General features: G+C 43.1%; 1 protein-coding gene across 2 annotated transcripts in view; it reads right to left on the minus strand.

Moving 5' to 3' along the window:
- Nucleotides 1–23,031, minus strand: part of ZDHHC14 (zinc finger DHHC-type palmitoyltransferase 14) — a 291,313-nt gene that overhangs the window by 108,022 nt on the left and 160,260 nt on the right. For both annotated transcript variants that reach the window (XM_047102756.1, XM_047102755.1), the window contains exon 2: nucleotides 11,996–12,156. In XM_047102756.1, the coding sequence (XP_046958712.1) occupies nucleotides 11,996–12,156 (161 nt within the window). The remainder of the gene's footprint in view (nucleotides 1–11,995; nucleotides 12,157–23,031) is intronic.

Consider the following 23,031-nt stretch of genomic DNA (forward strand, 5'->3'; position numbering starts at 1 on the left):
GAGGGGTGGGCCTCTATTTTCCACAAACACGCGCCAGACCCTTGCTTTTTCCTTTGGCCGTATTCTTGAGCCACGCGGTCCCAATCTCTCCATCCCTTCCATGCCACCAGCCTGTCCTTCCCTTCCTTGCAGCTTCTGGCTTCCTCTGCTCACTCACAGCTGACCTCTTCCTCACCCTGGTTAGTGGACCAACCTTCCCCCTTCTGCGGTTTTGTATATGAGAACTGATTATAATTACAGTATGTTTCTTCTCTCTCTCTCTCTCTCTCTCTCTCCTCCCTCCCTCTTCCCTCCCTCGCTTCCTTCCTTTCTTCCTTTCTTTCTTTTGTCAAAGCATGTCAACATTGCTCTTTTTGCTGATTTAACAGATTCTAAAGAATGTAACATTGGTGCCGTGAGAGAGAGCCATCTGAAATGAAGTGGTCCCTTTGTTTTCAGGGTGGGTTCGTTAATTCTCCAGAAGAGATTCCAAATGTGTACATGGGTACACTTCTGTAAGTCCAACCTTCAACTTAGTAAGACTTATTGTGTTAAAAGACACACCCAGCGGATTCAGGATGGGGAGTACAGAGGTCACCAAAATACCGCTGTGGATTTAGGAATTCAGATTCAGAGGCTCAGCGCAGCGGGGACAAGAAAGCGCGATCTCAGCAAGTGCCCTTGTCTCAGTGTCTCTTCCTGTAAAAAGGAGGAAAATCCCACTCGCCACCCACAAGGCTCTCTGGAGGACTGCTCTGTAAAGGGCATCCACCAGGGGTGGGAGCTGCAGAGTACTCTTCTCTGTCCTTACAATTCTCCATCCCAACCATCACAGTAAAATGTCCTAACCTCGCAAACCCGTGAATACATTTACATCAGAAACTGGCCTCGGTTCCAACACATGGTGCATTCCCGCAAATTTGGATTTCTACAGGAAGAAGACATTATAATATAGACTTTAGTGAACATCCTGGATGAAAAACACCCCTCTTCCTAAATCCTCTGGAAAAACAAAATCTCTGGCTCCTTCCTTCCCTCAGAACTAGAGTTTTCAAAATCTTGTGGTATTTCCCCAAATACCACAATTTCGAATTGTGACATCTGGTTCCCAGCTCTCCCAGGCTGGATTATTTTTTAAAGAGACAATGAGGAATTCTGACATTCTGAGTTGCCACCCTGTGTTGGTATGGGAGAATCACTGCCTATCCTTCCTTGGCATTAGTACACACTAGATGTTTCTAGCATTTTCCCTTAAACAAGGAATCTTCTTCCTCTTCTTTTTTTTTTTATTCCTGGGATGCCATTTTCTTCAAAGGCCTTGTCCCTTCCAGAAGGTACTTTAGACACGGCGGGACACCCTGCTCCCCTCTTCCTTTAACTCCTTCACGGTATCACAGGGCATGTGGGCATCAGTGAGAGTCCCAAAGGACAAAAGGCAGTCAGTTTCAAGAGGGACGTCGGATTGCCTGGACCTTCCTGGCAGTTCCACTCTCTCCACACAATTGGGCCCGGGATTTGAGAACCAGGCCCTGTAGCCACGATGTGCTGGGCATGGCTCTCTATTTCTGAGTCATGGAGATGATGGGGGAGTCGGCCAACAGGATGGGAGAGTCGGATGATGCCCACAGCCTGGGGGGGAGAGAAAGCAACTTAGGGAAAACAGGAAGGGCTACTTGCTCCACTAAGACCAGAAACTCTCACTCAGAGCCTGGCTCCCCAGAGCAGTCAGACCACGGGCAGTGGTCTGGAGCACAGGGGGTGATGGCAGACGGGCCTATGTTCCCAGCTCTGGCCAAATGACCCTTGACCAATCACTGTCCTTTCTGAGCACTGGCTTTCTTGTGACTAAAATAGGGCCAATAGTGTCTAAACACCATGGAGTGGATGTTGTGAGTTTAAAGGAAGTCCTACATAGACAGGGCTGAGTATGATGCCCGGCACGAGAGAGGCACTCAGTGAAAAACAGCCATTACCATCATTCTATCTTTCAGCATGGACCGACCAACCAACTGCTTTACAGGAAAAGCACGCAGAATATTTTACTTCAACGGACACAGGTAAATGCTGATGGTGCATGGAAGAGAAAGTGCCAAAGCTAATGGAGTGGCATCATGGTTACTCTGTTAAAGAAGGGGGCAGGAAGCAAGAAGCAGGGCAGAGACGATGGCAAAGGCGGAAGGAATCCCACACAGGCAGGTGTAATTCAAGAGCGAACAGGGTTTCCGGGTCTGGCCAACTGTTCATGAAAGGCCAAAATGTCCACTGCAAATAACAATTACACAACGGATAAACTGGGATCATTTTGGAGGTGAGAGGGGAAATGCAAACAAAAATTGGGGGGAAGGGTGAGAAAATATCACCTTCTGAAAAGAAAATTGGCGAAAGCCAATCAAATTAACCACCAATGACCCTGCCCTTTCTCTTTTTGTATGTTCTACACTGTGGCATCCAGCATATAGCACACAGAGTGACTCAAAGTCTAAGGAAGGTTTAATCACAGATCGATCACAGACAACAGACTAATCGTGAGGCCAAAAATACATGAAACAATCACATTTTAAAGCAATTTTATGGTGAATGTCATCAGTAAAAATAACCAACACAAAAAGAAGCCAGTATTGACTTAAAAAATTAAATCGCCAGGAAAATCTGTCTTACTGGAAATAACAGTTCCGTAAGAAAATTCATAATGACAACTTTCATGACAAAAAGCCTGATTAATGAAAACATTCTTAGTTTTAAATTTTATGCAGAAATGACTCTAATCATAATAATTTTCGTAAAATAAAAACAGCAATGGGAAAAATTGGAAATGGTGTAGCTTTACAACAGATAAAATTGATTAAGGTCTTAAAATGGCTTAGAGTATTCATTCGCAAAGTCTTTTCTTCAACAAGAATCCATCAGTGTTGTTAAAATTCCAATTAAAATGTTTCCACTCTTAAACACAGAATTAAGATGTCTCTAGGGGAAAAAACTCTAGCAAGTCAAATTGGCGGATGAAAACATCCTGTTCCCATGGAACTCTTCCCAGGAATTGCGCTATGTAGGATGGGGCGGAACCGCGGCTGGTTGGCCAGTGTTTCCTCGGGATCAGAAACAGCCGGTCTTCCTAAACATCTCTTCTAGAGGATGTCCAGTCCAATTTAGGAAATAAGGAAAGATGAAACTTTTGTCTTAGAAATGGTGATTGGTTCTGTGTACTTCAAGAAAAGAGGTTGATGAGAATCTGACCAAAAGAGTAGAGGGTAGAGGATGAAAGAGAAGAAGAAGAGGAAGGGGAGGGGAAGTAGGGGGAGGAGAAGGGGGAGAAAGAGAAATAGGGGAAGAAGGAGGGAGAGGAGGAGGGGGAGGAAGTTGGGGAGGAGGAGGAAGAGGGGAGGAGGAGGGAGAATGAGAAAGAGAAGGAAGGAGAGAAGATGGGGGAGGAAAAGGAGAGGGAGAAGTGGAAGAAGAGGAGGGAGAGAAGGAGGGGGAGGAAGAGGAGAGGGAGGAGGGGGGAGAAAGAAGCAGATGAGGCAGAGGAGGAAGGAGTGGAGGAGGGGGAGGAGAAGAGGGAGAAAGAAGCTAAGGAAGGGAGAGGAAAGGGGGAGGAGGGGATGAGGAGAGGGAGGAGGGGAGGAGAAGGTGGAGGGGGAGAAGAGGAGGAAGCAGGGGGAGGGAGAGGAGGAGAGGGCCAGGGAGGAGGGGAGGGAGGAGGGAGAGAGAGAGGAAAGGAGAGAGGGAGGGAAAGAGACAGAAGGAGACCGAGAAGGAAGACGCACTGTGACTAGCAGAGTGGTGTTCTAGCTGTCCAGTGAAAGTTGCACAGTGGAGGTAATAATTCTTCAGATTCTGCCGCTGCCACAGCATAGGTGAGTTTTTTTTAAAGACAACCCTACTTCCTTTGATAGAATTCCGCCCTCACCAAGCAACTATTTGATCTGTGATCAATTTATCATCTTTTTCTTTTACGGATCCTGCTGGAACTCTGTAGTGTCAGGGTTACCGTGACACAGGGAGAGAGTTTCCTAAATAACTAGGCTTGCTTTTGGGAGTCCAGCAAGCTGCGTTCACATTTCAACTCCTCCTGGACTCCCTCTTTCTGCATCCTCAGGACCAGTGGGGCTGGGAAGTGACCACACGCATAATGAAAAGTAGAGAGGCAGACCCACCACTTTCCCCCATTTTGATCCCTGTAAAGGTCTATCCCTACTTGAAATGAAATGCTTTGATCCTGTGATTTATAATGCAGTATCTCATAATTTTTTTTTCCTTTTTAAAGATTTTTTTATCTTATTTTTTTATTTAAGAGAGAGAGACAGAGAGAGAATGAGTGGGAGAGAGGAGCAGAAGGAAAGTGAGAGAGAATCCCAAGTAGGTTCCACACTAGTGTGGAACCTGATGCAGGGCTTGATCCCACGACCCTGGGATCATGACCTGAGCTGAAATCAAGAGTCAGATACTCAACTGACAGAGCCACCCAGGTGCCCCTCTCATCATTTTTTTTTTCTAACTCCAAATCAGTTGCTTAGTATCTTATCATCCCCAAGTGAACCGAAAAAGCTGAGTCTCCAAAGGGTCACATTTCCAAGCAGGACTCCAGGGACTTTAGGAACCCCAGTGAGACCTCCCTGCACCCCTGCTGCCATTCTTGGGTGTATTTTTAGCTGCAGTGTAACTCATCAGGAAAGGTGTTCCAGAAAAAAGAAGTGTAAGGCATTTCGGGAGACTTGTAACAGACTCTGAGACACTGAGTCTCCTCCTCCTCACCACCTACTCCCCTGCAGAAATCTGAAGGCAGGGAGCTGTGCCCGCCCTCCAGCCACAGCTTCCAGCAATTACTCAGATGGCTGGTTTCCAGCGGCGATCCTGGGCTTCTGTAAGGAGACATCTACTACAGATAATTAGGATTAATAACTAATAATAAGAAGTTTCCAAATGTAATTTTCATTTTTCCTTCTTTCGTTAGATGGCACAAAATAAATGTGCTAAGATTTCATTGAAACAGAATCTTATTCTCCACAGCCAAGTAATATAGGGGAGGGAGGACTCCTTTTAAAGAATTAGACCAACTGTGCAATTTATTCCTACCACATTTCAGGTCGAGAATTCTTTTATAAGAATCTATGTATGTGGAAGGTGAGGAGAGAACTAGGTGGGAAAAGAGAAGAATTTTTCTACTTTTCTTAAAAGACAGACAGACAGAAAGAAAGAAAAAGAAAAAGAAAGAGAAAAAGAAAAAGGACCCAACCAAAAAACCCTAACCATTTACTAAGCTGATCCTGAAAAGAACCTTATAGGATACGCATCATTATTGCCATTTGACAACTAGCCTAACGTCACACAACTAGAGGTGAGTGGGCCCTTCTTCCTCTTCTGCTCCCATTGTCCTCCTCTCCCCTTCCTCTCTTCCTCTTTTTCCCTGACAGCTTTATTGTGCTATAAACTTACAAACCTAACAGCTAGCCTTTGGAAATATACAATGTCATGACCTTAAATAAATGTGCTGGATTGTGCAACCAGCACCACAGCCCAAGTTGAGGCCATTTCTAGCAAGTTTTCTGAAGTCCAAGTGTGGTGACCATCACTCCTGCCCCCACCCCAGGCAGTCACACATCTACTTTCTGTCTCTAAAGATTGCCCTTTCCAGAGATTTCATACACATGGAACTACACAATATGTAGCCTTCTGATCGGACTTCCGCTTAGAGCGTTTTTGTTATGTTTATTTATTTTGAGAGAGAGAGTGTGTGAGCAGGGGAGGGACAGAGACAGAGGCAGAGAGAGAATCCCAAGCACGCTCCTCACTGTCAGTGCAGAGCCTGATGTGGAGCTTGATCCCATGAACCATGAGATAATGACCTGAGCCATTATCAAGAGTCAGATGCTCTGGGAATGCAAGCTGGTGTAGCCACTCTGGGAAACAGTATAGAGGTTTCTCAAAAAATTAAAAATAGAACTATCCTATGACCCAGCAATTGCACTACTAGGCATTTATCCAAGGGATACAGGTGTGCTGTTTCGAAGGGACACATGCACCCCCATGTTTATAGCAGCACTATCAACAATAGCTAAAGTACGGAAAGAGCCCAAATGTCCATCGATGGATGAATGGATAAAGAAGATGTGGTGTGTGTATATATATAATGGAGTATTACAATAAAAAAGAATGGAATCTTGCCATTTGCAACTATGTGGATGGCACTGGAAGGTATTATGCTAAGTGAAATTAGTCAGAGAAAGACAAATATATGACTTCACTCAAATGAGGGCTTTAAGAGACAAAACAGATGAACAAGAGGGAAGGGAAACAAAAATAATATAAAAACAGGCAGGGGGACAAAACATAAGAGACTCATAAATATGGAGAACAAACAGAGGGTTACGGGAGGGGTTGTGGGAGGGGGGATGGGCTAAATGGGTAAGGGGCACTAAGGAATCTACTCCTGAAATCATTGTTGCACTATATGCTAACTAATTTGGATATAAATTAAAATAATAATAATAAAATTAAATTTAAAAAAGAAGACATGGTGTATATATACACAATGGAATATCACTCAGCCATCAAAAAGAATGATGTCTTGCCATTTGCAATGATGTGGATGGAGCTAGAATGCATTACACTGAGTGAAATAAATCAGAAAAAGAGAAGTACCATAAGATTTCACTCATAAGTAGAATTTAAGAAACAAAACAGATAACATATCGGAAGGGGTGGGGGAAGAGAATAAAGGGAGACAAACCACAAGAGACTCTTAACCATAGAGAACAAACTGAGCATTGATGGAGGGAAGGTGGGTGGGGATGGGCTAGATAGATGATGGGCATCAGGAGAGCACTTGTTGTGATGAATCACTGAATTCTACTCCTGAAACTAATATTGCACTGTATGTTAACCAACTAAAATTTAAATTTTAGAAAAAGATGTGGTATGTATATACAATGGAATTTTATTTAGCCATAAAAAAGGAAAGCTTGCCATCTGCTACAACATCGATGAAACTTGAATGTATTATACTCAGTGAAATAAATCAAAGAGAGAAAGAGAGACAAATACTGTATAATCTCACTTACATAAAGAACTTTTAAAAAAAACAGAGCTCATAGATACTGAGAACAGATTTAACGGATTGGTCATTGCCAGGTAAGGAGGGTGGGGGTGAGCATAATGGGTAAAAGGGGTCAAAATCTACAAACTTCTAGTTACAAAATAAATGTCATAAGGGTATAATGTGCATCATGGTGACAATAGTTACTAATATTGTATTGCATATTTGAAAGTTGCTAAGAGAGTAAATGTTAAAATTTCTCATTACAAAAATAATTTATTAGCTATTTATGGTTATGGATGTGAATCATATTTATTGTGGCGATCATTTTGCAATCTACACAATTATCGAATCATGTTGTACACCTGAAACTAATATAATGTTATGCTAATTGTATCTCAATTAAAAAGCAAGAAAATTATTTTTTAAAAAAAGATACTCTTTCCTGTAACGAGATTGTGGGTGATGGTTATTGTCCGTACTATAAATTTTGGAGTTCTGTTTTTTGGGTGTCTGAGCCTCTTTAAAAATTATTATTGGAGCACCTGGGTGGCTCAGTCGGTTAAGATTCCAACTCAGTTTTGGCTCCGGTCATGATCTCACAGTGCGTGGGTCTGAGCCCCACATTGGGCTCTGCACTGATGGTGCAAAGCCTGCTTGGGATTCTCTCTCTTTGTCCTCTCCCCTCAGTCTCTTTCTCTCAAAAATAAATAAACAGTTTTAAAAATTAAAAAAAAGTCAGATGCTCAATTGACTGAGCTACCCAGGCACCCCTTGCTGAGTGTGTTTTTAAGGTTTATCTGTGTTGTAACGTGTCAACACTGGACTCCTTTTTATAGCTTAATAGTATTCCACTATGTGGATATACCACATGTTGTTCATCAGTTTGCTCACTGATGGACAATTTGTGTTGTTTCCAGTTTTGGGGTTTTAGGTACAAGGCACACCAGAGACATATGTTGTCACTCCTCTTGGATAAATACCTAGAAATAGAGTTGCCGGGTTGTAGGATAATCTATGCTTAACTTCTTGAAGAATTTTAAGGAAATGTTTTCCAAAGTGGCTGCACCAATTTACATCCCCACCAGCAATACGTGATGGTTCCAATTTCTCCATACCTTCACCATCATTTGTCACCCTCAAGTCTTTTGGATTAGAGCCATTCTAGTGGGTGTGAAGTGGTACCTCATTGTGGTTTTGATTTGCATTTCCCTTTTAACTAATGATATTGATCCTGTTTTCGTGTGTTCTTTGGCCATTCATATATCTTCTTTGGAAAAATGTTCAAATCCTTTACTCATTTTTAATTGGGTTATCTTATTATTGAGTTGTGAGAGATCTTTATATTCTGGATACAAGTACAAGATATTTTTATCAGATATATGATTTGCAACTATTTTCTCCCAGTCTTTGGCTTGTTTTTCTGTTTTCTTAATAGTGTCTTTTTAAAAATTATTTATTTATTTATTTATTTATTTATTTATTTATTTATTTATGAGAGAGAGAGAGACAGAGCATGAGCAAGGGAGGGGCAGAGAGAGAGGGAGACACAGAATCTGAAGCAGGCTCTGGGCTCTGAGCTGTCAGCATAGAGCGTAAGGCAGGGTTCAAACTTGTGAACCAGGAGATCATGACCTGAGCAGAAGTCGGACACTTAACCAACTGAGCCACCCAGGCTCTCCTAATGGTATCTTTTTAAAATGTGTATTTATTTATTTTGAGAGAAAGAGAGAGCTCAAGCAGCGGAGGGGCAGAGAGAGAGAGGAAGAGAGAATCCCAAGCAGGCTCCTCACTGTCAGCACAGAGCCCAACCACGGGGCTGGATCCCACAAACCATGAGATGATGACCTGAGCCAACATCAAGAGCCCAGACACCCAACCAACTGAGCCACCCAGGTGCCCCTTAAAGGTGTCTTTGAAGCACAAAAATTTTTAATTTGATGAAATCCAATTTATTATCTTTGACTTTCGTTATAGATCATGCTTTTGGTGTCTATGTAAGAAGTCTTCGCCTATCCTAAGGTCATGGAAATTTTCTCTATGTTTCTTTCAGAAGTTTTAGAATTTTAGCTCTTAAATTTAGGTCTATGATCCATTTCGAATTAAACTGTGTGTAAGGTATGAGGTAAGGATTACTTGTTATGGGTTTCTTGAGCTTTTCTATTTCTTTTTGAGTCATTCTTTTGGTAACTGTGGCTTTCTAAGAATTTTTATATTCATCTAAGTTGTCTAATTTGTGGCATAAAGTAAAAATCCTTTTACTATCTGTAGGGTCAACAGTGAGGCCTCTGCTTTCATTCCTGATTTTGGTAATCTGTATCTTCTCTGTCTCTCTTTTTTTTTTTTTTTTTTTTGGAAGGGGTTGGGGATAGTATAGTTAAAGGTTTGCCAGTTTTGTTAGTCTTCTCAAGAAACTAACTTTTGGTCTCATTGATTTATGATTTACCCTGTTGTTTTCTGTATTCTATTTCTTTTATTTCCAATGTCATTTTTTTTTAATTTTTTTTTCAACGTTTATTTTTGGGACAGAGAGAGACAGAGCATGAATGGGGGAGGGGCAGAGAGAGAGGGAGACACAGAATCGGAAACAGGCTCCAGGCTCTGAGCCACCAGCCCAGAGCGTGACGCGGGGCTCGAACTCACGGACTGCGATATCGTGACCTGGCTGAAGTCGGACGCTTAACCGACTGTGCCACCCAGGCGCCCCTCCAATGTCATTTTTAATACTGCCTTATTATAGCTTGCTTTGAGTTTAGTTTGTCTTTTTTCTAGTTTCTTAAGGTGAAAGTTTCAGTTACTGATTTTTTCCATACTTCACTCCAAAGCAAATTGGCCCTTCAGGGAAGCTGCTGGTTTTCAGAGCTTGCCCTGTCCAGGCTGAACTTTATCACCTTTGGAATTTGGGTGGGGATTGAAGCAGCTCCAGGTGAGAACGTCATAGACACCCACTCTACTTAACCAAAGTCCAACAGTTTTTCATGAGTAACTGCTCCTCAATACAGCTGAATTCTAGAGCCATGAAATGATTGTGACTATTTCTTCCAATTTTTTTGTTGCTTCTTGGGGAACGGATGCGCAGAGCAACTCATGTCCGCCATGCTCGCCTGTCTCTAAAGCCCCTCTGCTCTTCCTCACAGGAAACAAGATTTGGTTTCATCCTTTACCCCATCTAGTTCTCTCACAGATTCTGTGTCTCTGAGAGCATGAGGCAGCGCTGGTTTTAAGAATGTTCATGTTGAAAAATACTGCTCTTAGGATATATACAGCACTTCAGTGAATCACTCAACTTCTTCAATATTAACAAGGAAGAACGGAAACTCTCTTAGGGAATTCCGGTGGCACTCTTTATCATCCCCAGTTCCTAATCTTGTTGATTTTGCAGATGCTCCTTTCACTAACCAAGAGGTGGGATAGCAAATAGGATCACAGCAGGAAAATGCTTCAAGGCCAGTGTGAAGAGCTGGGCTCTTTGCACACTGCTTGAGTCGAGGATTTTCTAGCTGCATGCTAATGTGATGTAGGTACAGACCGTGCAGTTTCCATAGGCCCAGTTCTGTTTCGAAGGAAACTGGGCCTGTCTCTCCCCTGGGACATGATGCTCTGGAAAGAATAAGGGCTGAGACCCAGGAGACCTGGGTTCAAGGGTCTGGCTCTGCCACTTTCTCCCATTTAGCCTCTTTGAGGCTCTGTTTACTTATTGGTAAGATGGATGTAATAACCCAATACTTGCTTGGATATGATCAAATTCAGCAATAGCCATGGGTAGCCTTTACAAATGATTCACATGCTATAAGTGCAAGGCTTTAAATTACAAATTAATTCATAACTAATGTCTTGAAATCCCAAGATGAGGTGACTAAGAGACGGTCTGTCTCTCCACTGCTGATTCTTCCTTCTGCTTCCCTGCCTCAGGACACAAGAAGGCTGTGGCCCAGCAGACCCCCACCAAACACTCCCACCATTAAGTCATTCACTGCCCCCCTCCTGGACAACAGGGATGTAGGCAGATACTCAGAGGACACAGTCATGCTTTGGTACTTGGGGATGGCAGACCACAGCAGGTGCTGTCTCTCAAGACCCACGCTTGTATTTCTTTACACTGCAAAGCAGGGGGGTCTTTCAGCTGAGTAAGCCTGGGAAGGGAAGCCCACGGCGTAGGAGGAACAGCAGGAGGGAACTGTCAGGTGGGTTTTCATGCTAAGCTTTATGTTCACACGGAGTGATCACAGCCCCTCTGACACTCTTGTCAGATTATCACTGCACCACCGCCAAGCCACATGGTCACAAATGCAAACTTTTAAGAGCAAGAGGCATCTCTCTTTTCTTAACCAAAAATACAACTTTAAAAGTTCGCTCCGTGAGGGATTAGGATTTGTTTTACTATGTTTTAAAATGTGTTGCTATAAACTTTTAATCCTAGGATACATATCTAAGGAAAACCAAAGCTATTCAGCTCAATAATATATCACAAATATGTATCTATCTTGGCCATGCCTTAATAAAGGAAGTTCTGGGTCCTAGGCTGGATAACCCAGACAGTGGGGTAAGATGTAACCTCTCCAGGTTTCTGTTACAGAAACTAGCATGAAGTGCATAAAGGGAGCAGAGGGCAGCCACCTAAAACTATGGGTCTTTCATAACAGAGGCTCCTTCTCAGAGGAGCTTGGGTTTCCAAGAAGCATCGGGAAACAGAACTTGGCGCCGACCCTCACTTGATGGCATCGCCAGCCCGCCTCCAGCGCGCCAGCCCCTGGGCCTTACCTCCAGCCACTTTACACCCCACCTCTACTCAGGTCATCCTGCTGCGGCGGGAACGAAGACTTCCGGGACTCCTCCCCGGCTAGGCGTCACCGTCCAGTGCCCCGCCTGCCCCTCCTGCACGGGCACCTGGGCCTGTCCTTCCACACTGTGGCCGAGCCAAGGTGGGAAGGGACCCGAGGCTAAGGGCAGACCTTCGTCTGCTTTTTTGCCTTTCCAGGTTACCTATTTGCCTTTCCAGGTCGGCGGCTTCATCCGGCGTGGCTCGCGGAAGGACTCCCGGATCACTGAAGCTGGTGCGAAGCAGGGTCCCCATCACAAAGAAGAACAGAATGCCACCAACCACGGGGATGGCGGGGGTGATTTTCACTGCTAGATACGGGCAGCTGCCAACAGGTTGGGAAGGCAGGAGGAGAGGGGAAAGAGAAAGGAAATATAATGTCAGTAATCAACAGTGAGCAGTCTATATTTTCCAAGAAGCCGTAAGCTTCTTTGGAGGAGCAAAATTGATTTCCATTAAAAATTCATCTATGTTAAGCATTTACATTTGGGGAGGTCTGCAATTCTCTCTTGTGGACAGCTTCACCCTCCCTGTCGAGCCACAAAACCCCAGGCCCTCTGCTCCCACAGTGCTACTCGGGAAAGACACTGGCAGAGGAGAGAAAATCATCCCACTTGCACGATCAATGCAGGATGAACAAGAACTTGTACCCCGCGAGCTATCAATACAGCTAGTGAATCTGTGCCATCTTCCCGGCCTTCCCTGAAACTGCACAAGAAAACAAGACGCCGGCTTAGAACCATCTTCCCCAGACCCAGGCTTTCCTTCCTGAGTTGAACACCTTCCTGGCCCAAAAGCTGAGAAGCGCAAATGCACCCTTTAAAGGCAAGAAACCGTTTTTCAATATTTTAGAGCTAATCTGTCCAAAAGAGGTTAATGAGCTATGGAAATGAACTTGCAAGCCGGTTTCTGAAGAAGACTAAAGGCATTTAGGCAGGTGGACTATAATAAACTTCTGCTTTCCAGAAGGCATTTTTTTTTTAAATATGAAATTTATTGTCAAATTGGTTTCCATACAACACCCAGCGCTCATCCCAACAGGTGCCCTCCTCAATGCCCATCAGCCACTTTCCCCTCCCTCCCACCCATCAACCCTGTTTATTCTCAGTTTTTAAGAGTCTCCTATGGTTTGCCTCCTTCCCTCTCTAACTTTTTTCCCCCTTCCCCTCCCCCATGGTCTTCTGTTAAGTTTCTCAGGATCCACATAAGAGTGAAAACATATGGTATCTGTCTTTCTCTGTATGGCTTATTTCACTCAGCATCACACTCTCCAGTTCCATCCACGTTGCTACAAAGGGCCATATTTCATTCTTTCTCATTGCCACGTAGTATTCCATTGTGTGTATAAAGCACAATTTCTTTATCCATTCATCAGTTGATGGACATTCAGGCTCTTTCCATAATTTGGCTATTGTTGAAAGTGCTGCTATAAACATTGGGGTACAAGTGCCCCTATGTATCAGCACTCCTGTATCACTTGGATAAATTCCTAGCAGTGCTATTGCTGGGTCATAGGGTAGATCTATTTTTAATTTTTTGAGGAACCTCCATACTGTTTTCCAGAGCGGCTGCACCAGTTTGCATTCCCACCAACAGTGCAGGAGGGCTCCCGTTTCTCCACATCCTCTCTGGCAGCTACAGTCTCCTGATTCGTTCATTTTAGCCACTCTGACCGGCGTGAGGTGGTATCTCAGTGTGGTTTTGATGTGTCTTTCCCTGATGAGGAGTGACATTGAGCATCTTTTCATGTGCCTATTGGCCATCTGGATGTCTTCTTTAGAAAAGTGTCTATTCATGTTTTCTGCCCATTTTTCACTGGATTATTTGTTTTTTGGGTGTGGAGTTTGATGAGCTCTTTATAGATTTTGGATACTAGCCCTTTGTCCGATATGTCATTTACAAATATCTTTTCCCATTCCGTTGGTTGCCTTTTAGTTTTGTTGATTGTTTCCTTTTCAGTGCAGAAGGTTTTTTATCTTCATGAGATCCCAATAGTTCATTTTTGCTTTTAATTCCCTTGCCTTTGGGGATGTGTCAAGTAAGAGATTGCTGTGGCTGAGGTCAGAGAGGTCTTTTCCTGCTTTCTCCTCTAGGGTTTTGATGGTTTCCTGTCTCACATTCAGGTCCTTTATCCATTTTGAGTTTATTTTTGTGAATGGTGTAAGAAAGTGGTCTAGTTTCATCCTTCTGCATGTTGCTGTCCAGTTCTCCCAGCACCATTTGTTAAAGAGACTTTTTTCCACTGGATGTTCTTTCCTGCTTTGTCAAAGATTAGTTGGCCATACTTTTGTGGGTCTAATTCTGGGGTTTCTATTCTATTGCGTTGGTCTATGTGTCTGTTTTTGTGCCAATACCATGCTGTCTTGATGATTACAGCTTTGTAGTAGAGGCTAGAGTCTGGGATTGTGATGCCTCCTGCTTTGGTCTTCTTCTTCAAAATTACTTTGGCTATTCGGGGTCTTGTGTGGTTCCATACAAATTTTAGGATTGCTTGTTCTAGCTTCGAGAAGAATGCTGGTGCAATTTTGATTGGGATTGCACTGAACGTGTAGATTGCTTTGGGTAGTATTGACATTTTAACAATATTTATTCTTCCAATCTATGAGCATGGGATGTTTTTCCATTTCTTTGTGTCTTCTTCAATTTCCTTCATAAGCTTTCTATAGTTTTCAGCATACAGATCTTTTACATCTTTGGTTAGGTTTATTCCTAGGTATTTTATGTTTCTTGGTGCAATTGTGAATGGGATCAGTTTCTTTATTTGTCTTTCTGTTGCTTCATTATTAGTGTATAAGAATGCAACTGATCTCTGTACACTGATTTTGTATCCTGAGACTTTGCTGAATTCATGTATCAGTTCTAGCAGACTTTTGGTGGAGTCTATCAGGTTTTCCATGGATAATATCATGTCATCTGCAAAAAGTGAAAGCTTGACTTTATCTTTGCCAATTTTGATGCTTTTGATTTCCTTTTGTTGTCTGATTCTGATGCTAGAACTTCTAACACTATGTTAAACAACAGCAGTGAGAGTGGACATCCCTGTCGTGTTCCTGATCTCAGGGAGAAAGCTCTCAGTTTTTCCCCATTGAGGATGATATTAGCTGTGGGCTTTTCATAAGTGGCTTCTATGATGTTTAAGTATGTTCCTTCTATCCCGACTTTCTTGAGGGTTTTTATTAAGAAAGGATGCTGAATTTTGTCAAATGCTTTTTCTGCATCAATTGACAGGATCATATGGTTCTTATCTTTTCTTTTATTAATGTGATGTATCACATTGATTGATTTGTGAATGTTGAACCAGCCCTGCAGCCCAGGAATGAATCCCACTTGATCATGGTGAATAATTCTTTTTATATGCTGTTGAATTCAATGTGTTAGTACCTTATTGAGAATTTTTGCATCCATATTCATCAGGGATATTGGCCTGTAGTTCTCTTTTTTTGCTGGGTCTCTGTCTGGTTTAGGAATCAAAGTAATGATGGATTCATAGAATAAGTCTGGAAGTTTTTCTTCCCTTTCTATTTTTTGGAACAGCTTGAGAAGGATAGGTACTATCTCTGCTTTAAATGTCTGGTAGAATTCCCCTGGGAAGCCATCTGGTCCTGGACTCTTATTGTTGGGAGATTTTTGATAACTGATTCAATTTCTTCATTGGTTATGGGTCTGTTCAAGTTTTCTATTTCTTCCTGAAAATGGAATTATTACAACCAATCCCTCAGAAACACAAGCAATTATCAGGGAATACTATGAAAAAATTACATGCCAACAAACTGGACAACCTGGAAGAAATGGACAAATTCCTAAGCACCCACACACTTCCAAAACTCAAACAGGAAGAAATATAAAACTTGAACAGACTCATATCCAGAAGGCATTTGAGCTACCAATTGAAGAGCATGGCCCAACTCAATTCTATGAAACCCCTTCGCTGTCTTTCAGTCCTAGGAGCAGACATTCAGCAAGGACTGTGAGGAGTCAGGGAGACTCTAGTCTACACCAGCTGGGCTCTGGGGATCCAGGCACCAGAACAGCTTTAAGCACTGCACCCTGGCCCATTATCACTGTCCCTTGACTCCACAGAGGTGGCGAATGGCAGAGTGGGAACCAACGCCATGCCTGGAGCTGAGTGAGGATCGGATCTGCAATGACCGTGGTCAGTCTGTTGTCACCACGTTCAGTAACCTCATGGGCACCATCAAGGAACACAACAGGGAATCACAAGATTGTAGGATCTGGAATGGAAATCACCTTCTGGATGGACCACCCACCAGGGGATACGCTTGCAGATATTCAAGCTGAAACAAACAGAGAGAGTAGAGATGAAAGCTTTGTTCCAGACAAGGAGGTGGACAGGGGGCTCAGTCCTGGGAATGTTAGGGACCAGCACCCCATTCCTGTGCCGTGCTTGCAGAGGAGGTAGTGAGATCTCTGATGGGATGGCAAGGGGATCCCAGCAAGAGTCCAGGCCTCAAGGACCACGGGGCATGATCCCCTTTGCCGAGGCCAGCATCAGGCATGTTAGAACATCTGGTCTTGAAGAGGCATGGTGAATGAGACAGAGACCTGAAGACCAGGTCACGGTAAAGATGACTTTCCAACAACTCTAAGAAGGTGGATGAGTGACCCCCAAAACGACTGGGAGGCATGGCCTGCAGGCAGGCAGACTGGGGTCTCCAAGAGAAACACCTGATTTAGAGACACAACAATTTATGACATTTCTAACATCTCGTTCATCTTTCCCATACCAACTGCCCTGCAGAAACAGAATGAAACAACCATCACCGGTCTCTCGTGTCACATTTCACTCGCTGGATTGTCAGTTGTGACTTCTCTTCATGGGACTCACAGGAAACCATAAAAAACTGTTCACTGTCACTCCTGCATCAGTGTGACCCTGCCCAAACTTCCAGACACTTATGACCTTTTTGAACATCCTCAGAGATTCTTGTATAACAGTATATTTGGCAAAGAGAGCCCTAAGATACAAAGAATGTGGATAAAAGGAACACAAGACTCTCTAACCTAAAGATTAGCACTTTGTGAAAGCACTCAGTTCAATTATGGAAAGGACTTTTTAAATTCAACTGATTTTGCTCTACATTAAAAAAAAATCATTGCTTTCCTCGAGTGTTTTCTGGCAAATTTGAACATAATTAATACCCTTTAATGGGCTTCCGATTTTTCTTAAAAAATGTGAAAAGCCTCAAGTTAAATAACCAAACATTTAAGAGACTGAGGACACCATAATCTGGTAAATAGCCCTTAGTATCTACTCCTGGATTTGTAAAGGGAACATTTTCTTGCAATAGGAATTAGACAGTTAGAGAGAAGATTTTAAAAGATGGCCCCACTAAGATCCAGTATAAAGTGACAATCAAAAGCACATTTACTACTGAATCAAACTTGGAATCCAAATGTTCATATGGGGCTGAATCCTAGCTCTATGACGTGGTGTGGTGCGGTGGGCTTTGGGGATAGGTGCTCCTCAGGGCGTGTCTATTACGTTATTTAGACTGTAAGTCCATGTTTGGACAGTGACATGGAACTTTTATGAAGAGCTGGTAATAAAAATCGATTGCTGCAAGTCTATTGATTAAATCTCTGACTGTGATATCATCCTGGAGTTAAGAGCAAGGAACTCAAGCTCTAGAGGGTCATTAAAAGGTATTTGTGGCATAAAGTATGACATTACCTTGGTTATACTTATTGTCATATAAAAAACAACCTTACCACTGTATGAAGCCTTGGAAATGTGCTGGTGTACCACAATCAGAAATAAACACAGTCCATATCAGAGGCATAAAACTGACCCTGGCATTAATGGATTTCAATTTACATATATTAGCCCTAAAATATTTTTTTCCTTTCAAATTTTTATTTAAATTCTAGTTAGTTAACATATATGATCATATTGGTTTCAGGAGTAGAATTTAGTGATTCATCACTTACATATGACACCCAGTGCTCATTATAACAAGTGCCCTCCGTAATGCCCATCACCCATCTAGCTGATCTCCCCTCCCACCTCACCTCCAGCAACCCTCAGTTTATTCTCTATAGTTAAGAGTCTCTTACGGTTTGCTCCCCTCTCTCTTTTTTCTCCTCCTTCCCCTATATTCATCTGTTTTGTTTCTTAAATTCCACATATGAGTGAAATCATATGATATTTGTCTTTCTCTGATTGACTTATTTCACTTAGCATAATACAGTCTAGCTCCATCCACATCATTGCAAATGGCAAGATTTCATTCTTTTTAATGGCTGAGTAATATTCCATATGTACATCCCACTTCTTCTTTGTCCATTCATCCCAACACTTGGGCTCTTTCTATAATTTGGCTATTGTTGATGATGTTGCTGTAAACATTGGGGTGCATGTGCCCCTCTGAATCTGTAGCCCTAAAGTATTTTTTAGTATAAAAGAATCTACTCTAGGTGGACTATGTGTGTGTGTGTATATGTGTGTGTGCGCATGCATGCGTATTAATTTTTTTAATGTCTATTTATTTATTTTTGAGAGACAGAAAGAGAGAGCGAGCCAGGAAGGGGCAGAGTGAGAGGGAGAGAAAATCCCAAGCAGGCTTCAACAGTGCAGAGCCTGATGTGGGGCTCAAATCTACAAACTCTGAGTTCATGACCTGAGCCGAAATCAAGAGTCAGATGCTTAACCAACTGAGCCACCCAGGCACCCTGTATATATTCTTTTTACAAAATGGTTAGGAAAATGATTAATTGTGTAGAATATGATTTTCCATAATTTAAATTCCAAATTCAACAGGAGGATGCCTATTTGAATAATGGCAGAGAATAAAACAGGTCAACATTCCTCCCTTCTTGTTATTAATGAGTTTGAATAAGAAACAGTTGGAAGAGTTGTTATGCGGCAGCACCCAGGGCACAGCAGGACAATATGATGGGGCCACTGGTCAGTAGGATGTGATCCATCATGAGTATTGCAGGCTGTGATTTATTTAGTTCCATTTGGCTTCTCCAAGGATGAAGGATACTTCAGTGCTGTCAGAAACCCCCTGTGGAGGTGGTTTAGCAGATCTTGGGTTACAGCATTATCTGTCTTTCCCTTTTAGGTCTGAAATGTTACTTGGCTGACCTCAAAGGATGCCTGCTCAAAGTCCCAGAGGTTGCCTCCATAGAGCAAGATGTAGCTAATGAGTAAGCCACGTCCTATATGGCTTCTTGTTGTCCCAAGTCCACTGCATGTGGGGCTGTTATCTTTAAGGGCCACCCACTTCTCCAGGCTGACGGCTCCGGAGTCTCCCATAGCCTCTACCTGCATTCCCCCATCTCCCACCAAGGATGTCCACCGCCCTAGGTTGCTAATATGTGACATTCGAAATGAGAGATCATTGTCTTTAACTTGAGTATTCTGTCCCCTGGCACATTCTCTTCCCAGAGATAGTACATTGTGGTTTAAGTTATTTGCACTTGGGGTGCAGATTAATTATGACCTACCCAGGAAAGGAGGAATGGGGAGAGTCTAGTTGACAAGTGAATGGCTACCACCCACCAGGGCTTCTGACTGTGAGGGATCACATGTGAATCTGAAATACAACTTTTTTGGTCTTCCTTTGAAACCTGCTCCTGCCCCTGGGTAAAAACTCAGGCTGGTCCCCTGACTTTTCTGGTCATGAGATGAAGGTGACAAGAAGTCCTTTGGTCACTGTAAGTGGCAAGCGGTCTCATTTAAGTAATTAAAAATGTGGCAATCCCAGTTCATGGTGGAGACCTCTAACTTGGCCAAGTGCCCTTTCTAGACACTGGTGGCTGGAGAAGAAAGGACAAGGAGCAGGAAGGGAGATCGGGAAGTGCTGGTTTGAAAAGCAAGCCCTGTTGCAAGGTGGCTTTGCACTTGTGGGCCCCCCAGATGTTTAACCCAGCTCTCTCTTGAGTCTGTTTCTCAGAAGCCCCCGCAGGAACCTCAGTGCACTGCCCCATGGGCACCGCATCATCCCTCCCTCTTATTAATTAGAGAGAAGGCAGCCTTCGTCCTGCCCAAAGCACACCCTACAGCCTCACTTTGCCCCTCTCCATCCTCGCAGGCACCTCAAGGAGTAAGTCCCATGCACTGTCTTCCTCGGGTTCTCTAGCCTGGGGGACAGCTGGCACAGCGTCTCAGCCCTCTGCCTGTCAGGCCCCCACTTCAACCTGCCCTAACCACCTGTCAGCTCTAGACCATGCGTCTCTGCCCCAAAGCCTGCAGTGACTCCCCTTTTCCCGCTAAGTTAAGTTCATGTTCTTTCTCAGGCGTCCATGACTCCTCAGCCTTCCCACACAGGCATCTGCTCACCCAGCCCTTGTGGCTGGAATGCCCCGACACCCAATGTTCAAGTTCCTATAAAGACTTTGTGAAAATTTTTTCTTGGCTCAACGCCAAGCAGAAGTGATGGCTTCTTTTCTGCGCCTCTGTAATATTTTGTTTGCTCCTCTCTGTGGTACTTGTGGTGTTGGTGGACATGCCCCATGCACCTGATTGGACTGGAGGTCCTGGAGGGCAAGACTTGGCCCTGCTCACGGCTGTGTCCTTCACAACCCCCAGCACAATGCTTCACATAAGGCAGGTGCCTGAAAAATACTTGCTAAGTGACTGAATGAATGATCCCCATCCAACCGAATTTTATAGTAACAGGGAAAAGAGGAAGAAAGTCAAATCAGGCACACTCTCAACATCAACAATGCATTTTGTGTTTAGAACTCATTTTTCTGTCTTCTAAGCCTGCTGGGCACAAGATTAAGGGAGTTGCAGGAAACTTCCTTCTAACGGGTGCTAAGGATATGCCCTGTCCAGGAGGCTTCTCTGGCCAAGAGAAGGAGTAGATTCTCTCTAGTTCACTGAATTGAGTGTGCAATACGCACGCATCCTGTGAGCATTAACTAGAGCCCCTAACCCCTCCATGCCCTGAAGTCCTAGCAGAGAAAGCGCCTTATGTTGGTACGACTTTGTACAATACTGGCTGCTTGTGACAGTCCCCCATTCCAACCAGCCTCTGTGTGACAAAGAACAATGTCTAGTTTGTCTTTGAAATCTTGGACAACGCTCTTTCTACAAAGCAGCAGAATTCACGGCCCTAAGCAAATGATGAGATCAGTGCTACCCAGGCACCTTCAAACCGCTGCTCAGAGAAAGCAGAAAACACCTGTTTTCTGGTAAAGACGCTGCCCAGGACAGTGATCGCTAGACCTCTGGAAGGAGGCAAGACTAATGGGAAACCCCAGCCACATCCCAGCAAGAAGAAGATTCTTAGCCCGAGCTCAGACAACTTGAAAATGGCTCCTTCACATTTCTGAGCAACTGTGGCTGGGATCTCCAATTCTGAGCACCATCTGTGGGGAGGAAGACTCCTTCCCCCGAGGGCCTGGATTTGATACAAGATGATGATGCAGCTGTCAAAGATATAAACACCAAATGGAGTCCTCGTTCCATCTGAAGACTTGTGACCTACATACTACCCAGGGCCTGTGGAAAACAGGCTATGAGCACCTTACTCTTCATAAAGCTCAATGGGAAAGTGGCAGGAGAGAAAAAGAAATAATCTGAGAGCATGCATTTTCATAACATGAAAGAAATGAGCTAATTTAGCACCAGACAAAGGAAATGCTAACATGATAAAAAGCCATTACGGTGCCCCCCTCCCCACCGTGCAAGTCAGTGGGGGCTGTTAGGCTCTGGGTGTGATGACTGAATACCCAGCAGGGACTGTCGCCGCCTTCCGGGTAAAAATTAGAAAATGCAGCATTGCCAAAAAGATGAGGAGAAATATTTTCACTTCTCCTAGCCATCTTCCCAAATCTTTGTGAAAATAACTGATTCTGTTTTGATGTTTATTCGTGAAGGGTGGGACTGCTGCCTGGATGCTGGGTTATCCAAGACTACGTACGTAATCCGTGTGTTTTGTCATTAATTATGATTTTTTTTAACCATTAAACAGATACTGACATCCCAGAATCAACACTGTCATTAATTGAGCATTCATATTTAGAGACTGGTTCATAGGTTAGAATTTGACATAAAACTGATTCCTTGGACAAGACTCCTTGGTCTAAATTAATTTCTGAAACATTTCAGATAGGAAATCTGGATTTCATTATTGGGTAGCCAGGTCTCTCTGTTTTTCCACAATACATTCTTTGAGGGAAGATTAGCTTTACTTAAAATGAAAAACAAAACAAAACAAAACATTAACAAGATGTAGCAGAGACATTAAAACCAAGTGGCCTTTGGAACAAAAAGTAGAGAATCTTTTCCCATCTCAAAACAATTTGTGTCATCTTTTAATTTTTTTGCCTGCAAATGGATACACATACAGAAAAAAGTCCTGTTAATTGCAGCTCATGACCCCTGACCACATGGCCTACATCTGATATTCGTGTTCTGTCCAGTACACATGTAAGGTATAAACACCAGATTCACTATTCTTTACACACAGAAACCAGGCATGCACTTGAAGTTTATACAGGAGGGGGAGGCGGCTTCACTTCCGTGATGCTGTACTCTAACAAAAGACGTTTCTGTTTCAGAAATCACAAAGTTAACCCGTTATTTTAAATTCCAGAATCTTGGTTGCAATGCCTTTCGGTAATAGATAGGGCAAATAATCATAAAATGAAATAATCTAAGCCAATGACTCACATGTCTGAAATAATAACAGAGTAGCCTTGTGAGGAGTAGAGGTTATAAGGGTTATAATAGAAATGATCTTTCTCCTTTTCATATGAGTCATTATAAAATAAATGTATTTTTCATTTATAGCGAGGGACATAAACACCATTAATTGTATGATTTGTCCCTTAATCACACACTTAGAAATAAATGTACCACTATAGGCCAAAGATAAGCATATCACCTAGAGACAAGTAGAGAAAAAGTGGATTCAGAAATAATGTCCACTCACAGCTCTAGAATGGGGAAAAACAATGATGATTTCATAAAGCTCCTAAGAGTACCATTTCCCTGTAAGACACCTCCAGTGTCTGAAAAGCCCCCTTCTTACTAATTGTTCATAATGATGAATCTACAAATATGATCCAGAAGGAAGAAATTTTTTTTAAACTTGTAGTTTATTTATTTATCTTGAAAGAGAGAGTGAGAGGGAGAGCGAGCATGAGCAGGGGAGGGGCAGAGAGAGAGAGAGAGAGAGAGAGAGAGAGAATCCCAAGCAGGCTCTGCACTGTCAGCACAAAGCCC

This window comes from Lynx rufus, unplaced genomic scaffold (genome assembly GCF_022079265.1).
Source record: "Lynx rufus isolate CCGP_SWC_20201006 ecotype Redwood Valley unplaced genomic scaffold, mLynRuf1.p SCAF_6, whole genome shotgun sequence".
NCBI classification, from domain to species: domain Eukaryota; kingdom Metazoa; phylum Chordata; class Mammalia; order Carnivora; family Felidae; genus Lynx; species Lynx rufus.